We start from the raw sequence: 18,964 nt of genomic DNA on the forward strand, positions 1-18,964 counted from the left end.
ACTGCAAAACAGAATGTGGACAGAAGTTATGTGCTGATTTTCACCAAATTCTCATGAAAATTCAGGGGTAATTTCAAAGAAAAAAGAAAAAACTTTGTCTAATTATTACCTAAGTGTTACCCATGCCCATGTATGACATAATCCGAGATCATTCAACTGTTATGAACTTTAGAAGGCTGTTTCACCATTATCATAGATAGGTGTCTACAGAAACAAGAACAGATGCTGAATTTTTTTTATAAAGGAAAACAGATGCTGGGTGATTTTTCTAATGGCGCAGACTCTGATTTAGACACTTTATAAAATAAAATGGGAGAAGTTACTCAAATAGTTAGCACAAACATACAGGAGATAAAATTTTCCACTACACCTACTAGAGATCATCTACCAACTCCAACCTCACCAAGCAGAGCTAACATAATCTCACTCTTCATTTTATTGATAGACTCTCAAGTTTGAACAGAACACTGCAGAATAACTGCTGACTGTGGGTTGGAATGAACATTATCACAAACAGTTTAACCTGTGTTTTAGCTCGCGCTCTATCACTCTCCTGTTTAGCTTTCTCCTGCTCTGACCTCCTTTTTCTTTTTGACAGTCCAGCTCCAGTGTCAACATCACTACAAAATAAACACAAGAAACACTTTTCAGCAGGGGTGAGGTCAGCTCTTGCCTCTCTCTGCTAAACTTTGTTGGTTGGTGTAGTGTCATCACAGGGAATTTCAGCCTACCAGCTGTAAATAAATCGATTGGTTTGAACATGTAACATGTAGAAATAACTAATTTGGTCGAACTTTAAATCTTGGCACATGAAAAGGCAAATATTGAAAAAGAGACACTATTTCAAGGTTACATATAAAGTCCTCACAGAGCCTTGACCTATGCCACAGCGCCAAACTAAAGCTCTGCTGTCTTTTTACTATTATATTGATCCTGCAGTGATGCAATGTTGATGTTCCAGTGTGTGACTTCACGTTGCATTGAAGGGCTGCAGAAGGTAAAAACACAGCAGGACACACACACACACACACACACACACACACACACACACACACACACACACACACAAACACATATACAGAATACTGTTCTGCCATGCCTGCTTTGCCGGATCAGTGATCCCATGCCGCCTCTGTAAGGCCTCCTTTACTACCTCTGATCATCATCACGCCTCTATGAAAATCATTTTGAAGGCGAGGCGTCACAGGGGCATAAACGTAACGGCTAGTGAGACGCTAGTAGGCACAGGCACTTAGCAGGAAAACTTCATGTCTTTTCTGAAGAAGTGACTTGACAAAGCTGCAGAGGATATCAGATATAAGATGAACATTAACCTCTCTGATGCTCTGAGGATGATAAAATGTTGGTGAAACAGTGTGTCTGTATACAAGCATGATGAGTAAACATGTCAACAACATACCAGAGAAGGATAAAATGGTTTTTATTTCATTAAATACGTTCCTGTTATGTGAACTTACCACATCCTGGTATGATCAGCGTGTTTGACTCTGCACTGAACTGTGACAACAGTGAATCAACAAAGTGTGAGAGTGCATTGATGATGGTCACATGTTTATATCTCAGGCAGCTGTAGTGCAGGTAGAAGGCCATTAATCACCGGACTGACAGACACATTCTTGGCCCCTCTTGTCCACATTTCCAAGCGTCCTTGAGCAAAACACAGCACCCCAAATTGTTCCAATGTGTGCAGCTAACGTGGAGGGAAATGCTGGGATGAAACGGCCATGTGAAGTGTATATAAAGGACGTTTGTGTCACCTGGAAGCGGGAGGCTGTTGCTGTCAGATGGGAAGTAAAGGACAGAAGAGGACAGGGTGTTTGCCAGGATTCAGAGGAGCATTTGTCTTGCAGGATCACCCCGTAACCTTTCTGTCTGCCATTTTCTGTGCTGCCCTGTCGGTGGGTATAGATGTAAGAGAGCCCACTGGAGGGGGCCCACCTGCCTCTCTTACTGCAGTCTGCTGTACCATGTGGAGCCCCAGATGTAGCCGGCAGAATAATCCACACTCATACACTCATGAAAGTGTCCATCTGGCCCCACACGCTCACATTAAGCCCCCGGAACCATGCAGGCATGGGGACACTGGGAAGCCTCTGCAGTCCTGTTGTCGTGGCATTTAGCAGATACAGCCGCGTGAGATACTGCTGTACTTCTTCTATTCTGACCGCAGAAAGGCCCGAGCCGAGGCGCTGCACAGCTGAGAGTCACTTGGCTGTGACGGAGAGGTGAAACGGAGAGAGGACTGAGCAGGATAAGCCTGCAGAGCTCACTGCTAACAGAGCAGAGCAGAGTGAGGAGGATCTTTTTACATTAGCTGTGCCTCAGGCACACGCAGATAACAGCAAAGCTCCTGGCTGGCAGGAGAGGAACCGACAGTACAGCCCTGCATCACAGCTGGCAATGTTTATCAACTCAAAATAAAAGACTTTCTTTGCAGATCGGAAAAATATCTATGTGTTTTTCTTTGGCTAAATACAGATAGTCCTGAAAGTTAGTCAATACAAACATCAGATAGAGGCCAGCCTCGCTTTTTATTTGTTTCCACATATAAACATTTCAAACAGTGAAGAAGCTCAGAAATGATTTAAAGTGACACGACATTCAGGTATTCAGTATGAAAGGATAAACAGGACAGTTTAAAAATGGATTACATTCATGTTATTGATAATAATAAATGTATTAATACAACTTTAAAAATCCACAGCTGTTGGGTTGCTCAGATAACACTTTCACACTGACGTCAAAGAGAGCAATAGATGGTTTAATAATGGAAAAAGTGGTTTTTGCTTCTACGCTGCAAAAAAAACCCTGAAATCGTATCAAGGGATTTTGTCTTCTTTTCAGTAGAAAATGTCTTTTTAGACTCAATATGAGCCACACTCACCAGACCAGTCCAGAAAAATGTCGTTTCAAGTTCTTTCAAGACAATAATGAGGTCTGAATTGCTTTTGACAAGTTGAAAAAATCAGCCAATGGAAGAGGAGAAAAGAAAACTTGTATTAAGACTTTATTCTAGTTCCAAACAAATTTTTGTGCAAACTTTTCTTGTTCCAGATTTTTTTTTTATTTACTTCAAGCAATTCAACCTTTTTTTAAAAAAATAATTTGAAACAAGATATTTTTTCTTTACTGGTCAGGTGAACTTGGCTCATATTGAATATAATAAGACAATTTTGACTTAAAATAAGACAAAACACTTGATAAGATTTCAGTTTTTGGCAGTGTATGAAAGTGGTTCCTGGTTGATTGTTTAAATTCCAACCATAAGCTGAACATTGATATTTTCTCTTCTGATAATTATTCAAGCACATGCAAAAACTCAAAAAAACTCAACATATTTCTCAATAAGCTGTAAACTGCAAGCTGCATAAGCAGAAAAATAACTGAATGCTGTATATTTATCATTGCAAAGCTAACCGTAGAAATCTGGCCCTGTAAACTTCCTGAACCTTCTGTAGCTCTGTAAAAGTTTTGTCCTCATTGTGTTGCCATATGACAAATCTTGCTGGTCTGAAAATTCAAAATTCAGTGATTTTTTTTTGGTGACACCACAAAGACCTAAGGTTGATCTTAATTCATACGTCCACCCTGACCAAAGTACTGTCACACACTAAGTCACGCACTAAGTCAATGCTGTAACTAGTTACTTTTCAGATTCACTTAGACTGTTATGATCAGAGATGTTCAAAAGGACTCGCTACTTCTTACTTTACATTGACGACTACCAAAGATTGATGATCTGACTTGGTAACATGGTTACACCTACATCAGCACAGCAGCATTCTGGGAAAAAAGAAAACTGAGCTGAGATGCAGAGTAATAAAGCCAGCATTGGCGGGGGCCATATTGGAAATGCTGACTCCACTGGCGGGCTTTAGGCCTCCTTACCACGCCCGTCAGTCATATGAGCTGCGCCTCTGATTGGACGAACTTACGACCTTAGTATCTTCTAAACTGCTGAGTTAGAAAAAACTATGCCGGTACAGTGACTGCCGATGGCGAAATAAGCGCGTCAGACCCAAGCCATTTTTTGAGCCTGGCTGCAAAAAGGTTTTTACTGCTTATTTTGGATTGGTGCGTATATGGTATTCTGGTCTTTCTGCAGCCAGCCTCAAACACATACCCGATGAACTGCGGCGTTTTGCACTTCTGCATAAGCTTTGTTTTTCTAAACCATATGTTGGTTAAAGACCGTCCCATTTTGAAGGCTCATCCTAATGCGGCTGATGAATACATCTAACTTTTTCCAGGCTTCAGAGGATACAGGAAGAGTCTCTTTCATGGCCTAATTATCTTTAAATTTTTGGTCTTTCAGTTGAAACAAAAGGTTCATAGCACTGTTAGATGATCGTATTTAGTTTTAACACAATAACTGGCTGTTGAATGTTGTAAAAACAAACACATTAATCTTTTAGATTGGTGATTTCCAAACTTTACACAGCCCATACCCTTTCAGACATTTGACCCCAGCCATGTGCCCCCTACTTTCAAGCATTGTAGCTGCTAGAAAAAGAAACGTGTCTGCATGCCTGCCACATTTAGCATGTATAACATCCAAACAAAATATCTTAAAGTGTAATATTTCTTACAAAATTGATTTATTTCCCAGCATTCTCAGTGAGAATCACTAATACACTTCTGAAAAAAACAAAAATTTACTAGTGGTAGCAGCTGATGTCTCTGGAATGGCAATTTATCCATTTTAGCCATTTATTCGTTTGTGGCAGTTAGCCGGCATAAGTGACACCAACTCAACCAATCACTGAGAGTCCAGCACAGGCATTCATTCTGACATTGCAATTCGCTGAACACTAGAGAGCAGCCTATGTATGTGACTTTTTGGCAATGTGAGAAGGCACGTCAGACTGTTGCCGTGTCTAATTTTCAAAATGTAACCAGGCTGTTTTCAAATCAAGTTTTTCATTTACCCCCAGGCGTGCAAGTTTCCTAGTTTGGTAATCACTGCTTTGGATTGCTTTAGAAAGGCTGGTGATGGTTGTATTAGTGACATGATGCTAGCAGTGCAAAGTAGTCAGCAACATTAGCCAGCTAGCTACCATTAAAAGGCAGTGGGGCAGTATCGGTTGACAACATAAGCAAGAAATCTTTGGTAGACCAAACTGTTGTAATTCAGTTTGGCCTTTTTTGATCTGTGAAGTCCTCTGAAGGCTGCAGCTTCTGAATTAAGACATAATTTTTGTCCACCAACAAGATTGGTAATCCTAATCTCACAGAGCATCAAACCGAACAATGTGGTTCTGCGAGGCTAGCTACCAGATGGCCTGATGCTTCAAACACAGCGACCCATATGCATCTGACGTCAGCGTGGCCCACTGATGAGCAGCCATTACACTCACACGTTTAAACCAGGCTACATTTAAATCTAGGCATCTGTTGAGCAACGAGATGCTGATTTCTAGTAGTAGGGTGGAAGAGTTCCTATTGAGAACAAAATACTGGCATTTACAAAATAACGCAAGAAAATAAGGTTTGATAGAGAAATAACAGATGTGATATCACATACAAGTCTGTAGGGAAGAAAAGATTGCTGCTTTTACTTTGTTTTGATGCTAAGCTAAGCTAACAACTGCTAACTGAGGCCTCACAATAAGGAAGCTAAATGGATGAGTGTAAATTTGTTGAAATAAAAACGATTAACCGTCTCCCCCTCTGAATTGCCGATCTTAAACTCGGGCTATATTTCAACTAGACTTATAAAAGTGCAAAATATAAGAAAATGAGAAATGGCTGCGTCTGATAAGAGCGCTCTGTCGGATAGTAAAGAAACGTTTTCTGTAGCATTACATCCATTTGAAAACAGCAGAAGCTAATTCAAAGCTGTTATGTATGAACATAATCTGCTGATGTTATGACGGTAATATAATATGAGGGCTACTTGTTAGCACCTTTTTTTATCAGTACAATAATGGTTTATGCTGTAAGAGCTACAGAAGCGTCTCACTGGGAAGCTTTACTCTCATTTGTGAAGCAGCAGCGGGACAGACGCTGCTCTCGCCCCCGTGCTCGTCACCACTTCACAGGCTATTCAATTAGCAGAAGAAGCATGGGAGCCGGAGCCATAATGGAGCTGATGAGATGCACAAGGACAGGTGACACTAATCAGAGCGGCGCCCCATTGTCTCTGTGTGGACATCATTAAGGAAAGAGAGTGATTTCAGGCTTTTTTTCCTCTCTCTGAGCCTGAACACACTCATGAAAGCTGCGTGCATTAGCTGCCTTACGATCAATTTACAATATGTGAGAATATATTTGCGGAGTTAAGTGCGAGCGTTTGATAAAGAGGGAAATATGAATATTTGACACCTAGAAAATGGGTTTTAAAGTGCAAGATCTCATAAATGCCACGCTGATAAACTGATGTGATATCTTGAACAGCTGTTAGAAACCTATAATACCCAAAGGATTTACTCTCACCCCGTGTTCTGGAGACTCCCTCTGTTAGTGGTTCAGAAAGAGCTTAGACACCCGCTCTTCAACACATCCACTTTTCTTTCGTCCACTTCACTGTATGAGGCCGCAGATGAAGCATGACATGCAGTCGCTGAAGCGGCTTCACAGTGATCCCAGCGGCCCCGACCTGATCCGTCCTCTTCAGAGCCTCTCGGCCGGACTGTGAAGGAGATCAGCTCGGCCTGCTGGTAGCGGCTGCTGAGGTAGCTGGACAGACACCTGAGAACAGCAGCAGAGGACAAACATTAGGTCTGACTGCTTCACGCCACATTGTTCCAGGCTTCATTAAAGTCTAATTATCTTCATTCACACTTTGACTAATCCCGATGAACTGTGTTGGTATAAATAATAATCCTCTTATTATGTCCCTCCCTGCCATCAACTGAGACTCGTAATTAGAGGAAAACTTCAGTAGGATCCAGGCTGCTGCTCTCAGTTCAAACCTTTTCCTCAAACTTTTTGGTACCAGAGATAATTTGGAAAATAATTTCACTACCAAAAGATCCAAATGAACAAGGTCAATGGGATCAATGCGCTGTCAATTTTCTAATACGTTCCAGAAGTTACAGAAAAATCTTCATCCTGCCTTCGTCTGACACACAAAGCTAGACAGAGTCATGATGGTCAACTTATCACTTAACTTAGTCGCCCCAGCTGTCACCAGAATCACTCATTGGTTTAACAATGAATATTTTTACAAGTGTGTGAAAGGGTTGTATGTTGTGTCAAATGTGGTCTTAAGGCTGTGTTACACTTTCTTCACAAACGTGTAGCACGGAAATCAGGGGCATGAGATCTGCACAAGAGAACACATGAGGCTTTTATACTTATTAACACCCCACGCAGCATCTGTCGGTGTCCATTCCCAAACTGCAGGGGGCGGTGTATCACAAACATACGTCCACCAGAGTACTAAACAAGGGTCGAAGAAGTTTGCCTTTGTTTACAACATGACAAATCTGTCCTGGAGATTTTTTCAAGTTCTTTTAATGGATTTCTTTTCTCTGCCGAGAGTGGCCACAATTTCACGCCATGAATTATTTACCACTCAGTGATCACGGTGAGCTCTGTGTGAAGAGCCAAACAGATGCCAATATTTCTGCACTTCGACCACTAGGGGGTTCTCCAGTTCTCCCGCCATCTTGCGTGCAAATTTTCCGTGTGAAAGGGACCGTGGGAGGGGGAATCTGTGCGAAAATGACGTAACAATCCACGGACGCATCAAGCATAAATCAGCCTTAAATGATACCACTGCTTATAATGTAGCTAACAAATGTTTTAGCCACATTTTTACCAATATGATGCTAACAGAAGCTAATGGTGTCAATGGTTAAATGGTGGTGACTCTACAGCCTGTGGCGTCAAAAAACAGGAGCTAAACTCTCTTAACTCTTCTATGCAGATTGATTTCACTTGACGTGCTCATTCTGCCTCTGGCTCAGCTCCTCCAGATACTGTGATATTACTAAAGATTTAAACTACTGTTATTTTTCCACATGTAGGATTTGTATTTAATACAACAACACTTAGTAATTTCTATACAAAATATTTCAGAAAATAAAAGAGGTAAAAAGCAGTGTTTGCAAAGACATAAAATTTGCATTGACGCAAATATATCGATCAGGGAAATAATTATTATTTTTAGTTATTTCAGTACAACAACTAGTCAGATGGGGGAAGGGGGGGATCATTTCTGGAAGCAAATGCTAAATGATGAAATGCTGAGCCCTAACCATCTAACTATGGTTTAAAAATTACAAACCAGTGTTATCACTTTATGATTGTTTATAATTCAAACGACTACTTTGTAATATTTTAATCACTCAAAAACACTTATCTGTTTTCTCACAAAAGAAAACTGTTTTCTTTTTTTCAAACCACTGTATTTTGCTGAGAGGAGAGATTTTTGTTCTGATCCTGTCATTTAGATTTTGGTATATTAATACTACCTACTACCCATGGATATTTTGGTGGTAAACTGTCAACTCACTCACTGTCACAACATACACACAGGTCTGAGCTCCAGCTGTCAGTATCAAACATCAAACAAGTCATGACTTAGTTAGTTATCAACCAAGATGACTCAACCTCCTCGTTAAGAACATGCTAATACCTTATGCTGCTGCAGAAGTGTGTGTATATAGGGTGACCATATTTTGATTTCCAAAAAAGAGGACAACGGCACTGGCCTCGAGGCACAAATTCAGACAGGCTTCTTATATTCTTAATATTTTCACTGCCCCTTGATTACTTCCGTCTGTGGAAACACCACAGTACTGGATTTTTTTGAGTGCTTCATGAGTGACTTCAACAGAATGGGGGGCTATTACACCTAGAGATGGGTACCGAATCAGGTACTTCAAAAGGTACCGACTGAATTCTGTCAAAAGTACAGAGTACCGATTCATGTAAAATCAAAAGGTACCACGTTTGGGTACCTGAACACATCCTTGTGACTTTGAGGAAGTGAAAGAATAGTCGATTTTCCATGATGGACATGAACACAGCATTGCAAGGGTATATACTGAAGGATATATATGTTAAATTGAAAAATATATATATAATATTGTCAAAGAAATTGAAATTTTTTACCACATAACTACAAAAAAGTACCGAAAATTTGTACCGTTGAGCACTGGTACCGATTCCCAGGTACCGGGCATTGGTGCCAGCACTCCTAAACTTTTTAGCAAAGTCAGAGTCAGGAAATGTCTTTTTTTAGCAAGGCACTGGTGCAATCCATGGACCTGTAGCTGTTGTGGTGTTTTACAGTATGAAATGCCATTGTCATGTCATGTTTTTCGGTGTCCATGTGAGCTTTGAGATCTCCAGCACCTTTATTGGACACTGAGACATATGTGCCAGCTTTGCACACGGTTCACTCCGCCTCCCACTTGTCCCGATCGGGACGGTATGACGGTTTCTTTTTTTGCAGTTCATCTGTGAAGCTGCACTTACGCTTAGGCATCTTCCGTTCAATACAGCTCCGCTGTCTAAACAGCCCCGTCTTCTCCGCTCTCCGTCTATGTCTCTCTCTCTCGCCTTCTCTTTGATCTTCTTACTCTCTATGCGTGTGTGTGCACGCTCAGAGCAGACCTGCCCACAAGGCAGCCTCTTGGTAAGTGATGCGCATGATAGTATTGTTTGCAAGCGCCGGTCAATTTACGGACGCGCGTAATGGTCCTATGAAAATCAGTGAACACCGGACATTTTCGTGAATTTATTAAACCCGCCCGGACACCCCGGACAGGACGTAAAAAGTGGACATGTCCGGGCAAAAGAGGACGCTTGGTCACCCTAGGGTATAACTTGTGATTTTTAATAAAATCACAATTTGAAAGCATGCTAAATGCCCCTAAAAACCCCTGCTCCTGTTTACCCTCACATCTATGTCCTTGCTATAGACTGTATAAGGTCTAGCACAGTTGGATCATGACTTATGGATCAAACCAGCAGGGGGGGGGTGCCTTTTTCTATAAATGGATTGATTTTAGATATTTCTAATTAACTACACTTTAATAAAATCATGATCTTGAACACAAATTTATCATGTTTAAAAATGACCTTTCAGGGTCTTGAAACACTCATACTCATATACTTACACTAAGCTACACAGTGAAGTCCAGCAGACGGGAGAAAACAGATGAAACTCAAGGGCAGAGTGAGTTTGCATTCACGTTTATAAATCAATGTTAATTCTTTTGCGCCAGCGCAGAGCGTCATGTCAAAGAAAATAAAGAATAGTACAGAGAACAAAGCCCAAAGGTTGCATTGACACGAATCAGAATGATCTTACAAACATGTCCTTACAGGGAACATATGGAGGGAAATCAAATCAAATCCTCTGACATTGAACAAATGCTCTGAGCACTTTGTATGAAACTACATTTGTTGCAAACCTATTAGCTAATGTGTCTCATATGTGCATGAATGTACTCTGAGAAGACCAGGATGTTACTTTATACCACAGTCTGTTGAACAGTCAGGAGGTTCGAGTTGCTCCACATGTTATTCTATCGGCGATGTTGAAGAGGAAGACTCAAGAGCATACAACTCATTTTAATAAATAACAATAAATATTAGAGTAGTAATAAAACATCATGCCTTGCAAAAAAATGTCCTGTAGAGGTCTTTGAGAGTCTACACTAGGACCAAATCACAAACCTGAGATCTAACAATGTCTAATAACAGGAGCTAAAGTGAGGTGGATTGTGTTGATCAGCTGCATCTTTGTGGGTGTGTCTCTATAACCCATCCCCAAAAACAAATATAAACAGGTCAAACCCAGAGACACCTCATCACCTTGGGTTTACTTCAAGGAAACTGTGCAGATACTGATACTGATTAAATGTACAGCAGGAGAAATACACACAATCTCTGCGATTAGTTCATTTTGATTCTTAAAAAAAATGCTCAAACAGAAAATCAGCTGATTATAAGTTAACCCTCAGTACAGTATCCATCACTTTGTACCACAGCAGCTTCTTTAATAGATAAAGAAATAAAACAGCTTCCAATAGAATTGAGATAGAATGTGATAGTAATAACAGAAAAGAACAGTGTGTGGTATCTAACATCCATCCATCCCTTTGCTCCTTGTGTTAGGGGTTGGGTCACGATGGCAGCAGGTTAAGCATCGACCCAGACATCCCTCACCTCTACAGCATTTCCTCACTCATCATGGGGGATTCTGAGGTCCTCCCAGGCCTAATGAGATATTCAATCCCTCCAGCAGGCTCTGGGTCTACCTACAGGCCTCCATCCATTTAGACACATCTGGAAAACCTCAAAAAAGAGGTGTCCAAATCAGATCCCTGAACCACCGACTCCTGTTGATGCGTTCAGGCTTTAGACTTTATCACTGCAGGCTGAATCAATCATTTTGGACTCTTTAATCCACATTCTGATTCTTTTGGTCATAAATGGAAACCTCCACTACCTTTACACCAGTTGTTCCCAAAGACGGCATCCTGAAACACTGTAGGGGGTTGCAAAATGCCATTAAAATCAAAATATTTTGCATAGATACACATTTATTTTATTATTTTAAAAATAAAAACAACTAGAAAAGCACTCAGAGAGTACAGACCTTCCCCAAGCATATTGTGATTGTCACCAAAACTTTAGTCCTACTTTAATGTTATACTCCCTTTCAGCAGACTGTCTGCTACAATTTGGTGTTAGTTGCAGGTTTGTACGATAATTTGTTTCCTGACAGTGTTGAAAATGATGATGACTCAGTACATACTTCATATTCTGGATCTTAGTATCCAGAATATTTTCAGGATCTGGATCGTACTTTTACATCTGTCAGAAATTATGGTGACCTTGTCTTGTATTGTTTTGCAAAGCAATCCAACCATTTATCATGGAAATGAAATACACATATAGTGAAAACAGCCGCTTCAATCCTCACCGTCACAATGATAAAGAATCCTTTAAAACAATCCTGGATCCAAAATTTAGTCACTTCTTTCTGAAAATTTCATCAAGATCCATTTGTTACTGTTTGAGTTATGCTGTTGACAAACAAACAAACAAACAAACAAACAAACTCTCCCAGAATCATAACCTCCTCGGCCGAGGTAAAAATAGGGATTACATTTGATATAAAACCATGCAAACAGAAAATGTTTGAATTTTTTCCACATTTCTTTTTCACAGTCTGCCATGATTTTAATTTCCTGTTTGAACTGGTTTAAAAAATTTGCTTGTTTTTTTTTAGGTTATTTTTATTTATTTGTTTTATTTTACTGTTGGTGTTGCAGCTAAATGTACATTTTATGATCTAGTTAGTTAAAGGCCCAACTAGGGACAAGAGTTGGAAACCAGCACTTGCTATAAACTCTGTGCAGGACATCAGATTCACACCTTGTATGAAACTATGTTAAACTGCATTGCCCTGATCAAATAAATAAATTCAAAGACCCCTGAGGTGACTTAGTCAGAATAAGGACGATATCGGTGACAGCAGATCAATTAAGAAAACTGTAATATGTGCACACAGGTTGCCTTTTTTTGTCTTTACAGTGTTTTCCTACCATAGGTAGGGATGGGTACTTTTCACATTTGAAACGACACTGCACTGATACCAGGTACCTGGTAATCAGTATTGGTATTCAATGGTACCAATTTTGGGTACTTTTTTGTGTTTATGTGGTAAAAAATTATAAATTTGTTTAATATATATTTTTTTTCAATATGACATATTTATTCCTTAATATGTAAACTTGCAATGCTGTGTTCATGTCCAGCATGGAAAATCACCTACTCTTCCACTCCCTCACAGTCACAAGGATGCATTCAGGTACCTAAACATGGTACCTAAACATGGTACCTGCCAATTTTTTTGAGAATTGGTACCTGTTACTTTTGACAGAATTTGGTACAAAAGTACCTAATTCAGTACCCATCGCTAATGGTAGGGGGTCCCTGGTCTGTGGTGCCACTATTTTGTGGGTTGTGAGCTGCTCCGCACTGGAGACAACCTTGAGACACCTGAAAGCCTTCACTTCAGGGAAAGACTGACTGCACTTAGAGCGAGCATGGCTTCAGACATAATGGTAAGTGTATCCTACATTATAGACATTATTAGGAACAGCATCACATAATCTGTACCAGTGTACATGGTGTTCTTCTGAGAGATGGAGCTGGGTCTCCACTCTCTCTTTTGTTGAACATGTGTTGCAGGGTTTGGTTGAATCTCATCTCCTGTCATCACGTTCCCATTTTGGTCTCACTGGGGGCCAAGTGTTATCATGTGATTCTCCATGTTGGTGCATACTAATGATCACAGCAGTTATTAGTCATCCTGAGCGTCATGTGGCTGATGGAGCTAATCAGGATAGCTTGACTCTGAGATGGTCGTACAGCCTTGAACTGTATCATCTCCTACAATCAGAAGCCAATTAATATCAAAGAGGACACCTTCAAGTGCTGCCTGGCAACCTGAGGACCTGAAGAATCAAGACTGTTGCTCATTATTTCAAACAGCAACAGTTAGCGATATATTCTAATTTAGCAGTCCACGCCCCCTCAGAATTGTTTTGTTCAGAGTAATACTCTGGACATGAAAGAGAAAAGAAACCCTCTCCCTGCAGACTGGCTGAACGCAGAACTTCAGTCCACATCGTAATTGGCTTCTGAGGCAAATCAATGCCTCAGATCAGAATTGAAGCATTCTGCTTGTTTACAACATCTATCATTTGCTCCTTATCAAGTGTGATCAGAGCAATTTTCCCTCCCTTAATATAGGTTTGATGGGACAAAGAAAAGCTCAATTCTGAGAGAATTGGAAAACACATTTCTCGTGCTTCGTGGTAACTAAACTGTCAGCAGATAAGAGAGTCCATAGTATCAACTCCAGGGTAATTCATCTCACAATGGTGCTGTTGTGTTTTCCTTTAGAGCAGCTTGGAAATATGCTTTGAGGCCCTTGCTTTAAATGTCACAGCAAATGCTGCATCCAAACGCTCAAACGGGGGAAAGTGTAAAGCAGAATGCACAACGTGTGCACTCAGGACAATGTCCTCTCCCTGTCTCCAAATTTGGTCAACTTATGTGTCGCTGTAACATCAAAAAAAGCATATTAGCTGCCTTGTGTACACTTATATCTGCAAGAGGGCGATGAGCCCTTCGTCCTCAGGCAGCTCTGCAAACTGCTGCAGACAGTAGCGTGAGGTGAGGGAGCAGTGTAGGCCACTTTGTATCATGTCAGCGCTAGCGGTTAGACGCCATCTCCACAGTGTCCCCTGTCACCAATCACATCCTTTTAAACCACCCAGGGAGCTCGACACCCCCCCGCACACACTCGTACGCATACACACACACTCCCTTATCTGTCAATGCTGCTTAAATAATGTAATTAATGACTTAATTAACATTTCCATAATCTATTTTAATAAATCTAACACGGCATAATTAGAGTTTCTAACCTCCAGGCAGTGGCATATAAAAATTCACAGAGCAGAGCTGCGTGGTCAGGCCACTGTCTCAGCGCCCCAACGCTCGCCATGACAGTAAAGGAAGGAGAGGGCGCATATTGTGTGACAGCGCTCTGAAAGGCAGTTCAAGCCTGACAAATGTCATGTGACTTTGTGAATGTGTCCAATAACAGACCTGCAGCACAGGATGAGGGCATAAAAACAGATTATTTTAGAGGTTTGAAATGTCAAAAGGAAGGGAGAGGGCAAAGCGATCAGAACGAGAGAGATTATATTAAAGGAAGATTCTGTAAAGAAGAACAAATGATACATGTTAAAATTCAAAGACAATCCAGTGAGTTGTTTGTTACATTAGCACTCAAACCAAAGCCATTAGCTTCTCACTTTTCTTTTTAATCTTTGATTTTCTCATGATCTGTTGACTTCATAAAGGCAAGACACCTTAGATTGTCTTTCACCTTTTTCAAAATCAGCTAAATACAACAGTGCTCACAGTGCTGAAAGTGTAAAATGATCAATCTGGGACAAGAAACTTTCTTCCATGTGTTGTTATTGTTCACAGTCAAACTTAAAGCTCATGTATGCACATTTTGGTCATTCATTATGAATAAAGCAGTATCCCTAAAAATGTTTTAATCTGTAAATACCAGCCACTTTATTAGGCACGCCTGTCCAACTGCTTGTTAACACAAATTTCTAATCAGCCAATCACATGGCAGCAACTCAATGCATTTAGGTATGTGGACATGGTCAAGACGATCTGCTGCAGTTCAAAGCGAGCATCAGAACAGAGAAGAAAGGTGATTTAGGGACTTTGAACATGGCATGGTCGTTGGTGCCAGATGGGCTGGTCTGAGTATTTCAGAAACTGCTGATCTACTGGGATTTTAACCCACAACCATCTCTAGGGTTTACAGAGAATGGTCCCAAAAACAGAAAATATCCAGTGAGCAGCAGTTCTGTGGGCCAAAATGCCTTGTTGATGCCAGAGGTCAGAGGAGAATGGACAGACTGGTTGGAGCTGATAGAAAGGCAACAGTAACTCAAATAACCACTGGTTACAACAGAGGTCTGCAGAAGAGCATCTCTGAACACACAACACGTCCAACCTTGAGGCAGATGGGCTACAGCAGCAGAAGACCACACCAGGTGACCCTCCTGTCAGCTAAGAACAGGAAACTGAGGCTACAATTCACACAGTAACACCAAAACTGGACAATAGAAAATTGAAAAAAACGTTTCCTGGTCTGATGAGTCTGGATTTCTGCTCCACATTCAGATGGTAGGGTCAGAATTTGCCGTCAACAACATGAAAGCATGGATCCATCCTGCCTTGTATCAACGGTTCAGGCTGCTGCTGGTGGTGTAATGGTGTGGGGGATATTTTCTTGGCTCACTTTGGGTCCCTTAGTACCAACTGAGCATGGTTTAAAGTCCACAGCCTACCTGAGTATTGTTGCTGACCATGTCCATCCCTTTATGAGCACAGTGTACCCATCTTCTGATGGCTACTTCCAGCAGGATAACGCTCCATGTCATAAAGCTGGAATCATCTCAGACTGGTTTCTTAAGCATGACAATGAGTTCCCTGTACTCAAATGTCCTCCACAGTCCCCAGATCTCAATCCAATAGAGCACCTTTGGGATGTGGTGGAACGGGAGATTCTCATCATGGATGTTCAGCCGACAAATCTGCAGCAACTGTGTGATGCTATCATGTCAATATGAACCAAACTCTCTGAGGAATGTTTCCAGTACCTTGTTAAATCTCTGCCACCAAGGATTAAGGCAGTTCTGAAAGCAAAAGGGGGTCCAACCTGGTACTAGCAAGGTGTACCTAATGAAGTGGCAGGTGAGTGTGTGTATCTATAAATACAGCAAAAATTAATTATTAAGCTATAAATTAAGTAAGAATTCCATCTTAGCCAAACTATTATCTTCTTCTTATTATCGATTAGATGAATATTTAAAGCTAAGTCCTTGGCATATAAGCTAATGGTTTATGTATTTGGGTCTGTACTCATGTAAATGCATTGCATATTTTTGCTTTTCATGCAAACTTATTTTTTACATTCAACCTGTTTGGTTTAAGCCCCTGTAAGGGATTTTTAGTTTTTATTAATTTTTCTGCCCTCTATAGACAAAGTTATACCTCTTTGTCAGTAATATTCATGGGTAAGACAAATTAAGGGAGATATGAATCTAATTTTGCTTCCTTTAAACAGACAAATTTATTATTCATCAAAGTCACAACAATGAATATTGTGAATCTGGGCTGTTTCTGTAGCACCAGGTCCAAATCTAACACCTAATACAGAAGCTGTGACAAACTTAAGAAATATCTCTACAGAAATGCTAAAACAAGTCGCTCATGGTCTCTTCTGCTGTAATGTGCCATAAAGACCAAAGTGATGTTTCTGTTTAATAAATATTTTCTTTGTTTTACATAATGACACAGGAAAGGGTTGAATCCAGCTGTGAGAAGCAGATTTACTTGAAACCATATTTTTCATAACTTATCATTTTTTTAATGTTATTACACTCATGAGTTTTGCTCATATAAGGACATGGCTGTCTTGACTGACAGATGGGTATCCTGTAGCTGTCAGCACAGAAGCTAAACTGTCTCTTTACCTCAACCTAACTTAAACAAGGCTAGGCTCAGTTCAGTGTTTCCAGTATGTCCTCTGTTGATGACAGGCTTTAAAACTCCTTATCAGAAACAAATGAGTGACATCACAGAGACAACATCCTTATTGTAGTCAAGAGTCGTGTACCAAACACTTGCTGCAGGTAAATCAAGCACAACTTAAAGCAGTGAAACAAAAGTTTTGATTGGGCCTACTCTTAAAATAAAGTATTTTCTATTCTATTCTATTCTATTCTTACTTCAGTGATATTTGAGTGAAACTGAAGAACAGCAATATGTTACTCAGTGCATCAGAGTTTCTCACTGATGTGTTTCCAAAAGTTTTCTGACAACAATAGAGCTGTAATTCACTGAGGACTGATGTGTTTTTTCCTATTCAGACATCAGTTGAATGTAGGTGTTTGCATTAGTTTGGTTAACAATAAGAGAAAAGAATAAGTGTAGATTATTGGTAACTTCATCCTTTAGAGGAACAGAAGAAAAGATACAAGCTTTCGCACTAATTAAATACATGAACATAACTTCTCATTATGCTGAAAAGATTCGTTCTCAGCCAACACTTTTCATCAGGACTATAAAACAAAAACTTTTTAATTGCTTTGTTGCAAACTAAACTTGTGTTTGAAGTGTTGTCGCCATAGCAACTGACTACAGGTAACAAAGGCAGGTAGCAAAAAGCTTCAGCCCCCCTGCCAACAAACTGGCATTTTTACATGTTGCCATTTCAAGAGCTGGTGCAAACGAACATGTGAGTACACAACACAGATCTAACACGATAAAAGCTCCTTCTGAACGGCTGATTCCTGAAACACTCGGTCATCTCCGTCTCATCCCTGCTGCAAACACAACGGCTGTGTGTTGGGTGAGAGACCTGGGGGGGTTGCTCCTTATGAGGACTTCCTCCCCCAGGCTGAGGGGTGACTGAGATGCACCCTGACAGGGGGCAGCAGGAGGCTGGCACATCCCAGGCAGCACAAGCACCATGGGGCATGGGTCCGCAGGGTCCAACAATGTTAATAAGGGCACCCACCAACCTCCCCATTGTACCAGTGACAATGTGAGCGTCAGAAAACCTGTTAACGGCTGTGGGACACCTCTGATGATATGGGCTGTATTCAACTTTTATAACACAGATAACTTAACTTAAAGCAAGAACAGTATTGTAAAATGTCCAGACATGATTTGTTTTTTACAATAATAAGAGAGAAAAAAGAAATATACATATACATATATATATATATATATATATATATATATATATATATATATATATATATATATATATAAAATCCATGAATTCAACAAATTTTAACACTGGTGCCATGGGACAAAAAGCTGTCATACAAAACCAGGATAACATTTGAATAAATATGAGAATGAATTAGGTATGGGACAACAATGGTGTTATTAATGCGCCAAGCCAACAAATACTTATTTAGTGCCAATACTGGATGTTCAGACTAGACAAGAGCAGATTTTCAAAAGTCTACATATTCATATGTTGTAGAAATCCTCAAATCTGTCTGTAAACTGCTAAAAATGGCCTTCACGGGATGGCTGGCCAATGAGAGTGGAGCGCCTGAACGAGACAGCAGTGAAAAGGAAATGTTTTAGACAGAAGCTAAAATGAGATTCCTAAAACACCATTTATAGAAAAAAAATTATAATTAAAAATAAATAAATAAATAAATAATAATAATAATAATAATAATATATATATATATATATATATATATATATATATATATATATATATATATATATATATGAACTTTGTCTAATTATTACCTAAGTGTGATGAAATTTGCAGACCTCTAAAGTGAAGTGTTACCAAGAATAGCATGAAGGACACCATGTATAAGAACAGTTCAGTTTGTCT

General features: G+C 40.1%; 1 protein-coding gene across 1 annotated transcript in view; it reads right to left on the reverse strand.

The window, feature by feature from the left end:
* Positions 1-3,158: 3,158 nt before the first annotated feature.
* LOC141789115 (uncharacterized) overlaps positions 3,159-18,964 on the reverse strand; it is a 114,165-nt gene continuing 98,359 nt past the window's right edge. The window contains exon 5 of the mRNA XM_074668426.1: positions 3,159-6,711. Within this exon, the coding sequence (XP_074524527.1) occupies positions 6,489-6,711 (223 nt within the window). The 3' untranslated portion in view covers positions 3,159-6,488. The remainder of the gene's footprint in view (positions 6,712-18,964) is intronic.

Source organism: Halichoeres trimaculatus, unplaced genomic scaffold (genome assembly GCF_033239565.1).
Source record: "Halichoeres trimaculatus isolate MK-OKI-2021-1 unplaced genomic scaffold, fHalTri1.1 fHalTri1_scaffold_4, whole genome shotgun sequence".
NCBI lineage: Eukaryota > Metazoa > Chordata > Actinopteri > Labriformes > Labridae > Halichoeres > Halichoeres trimaculatus.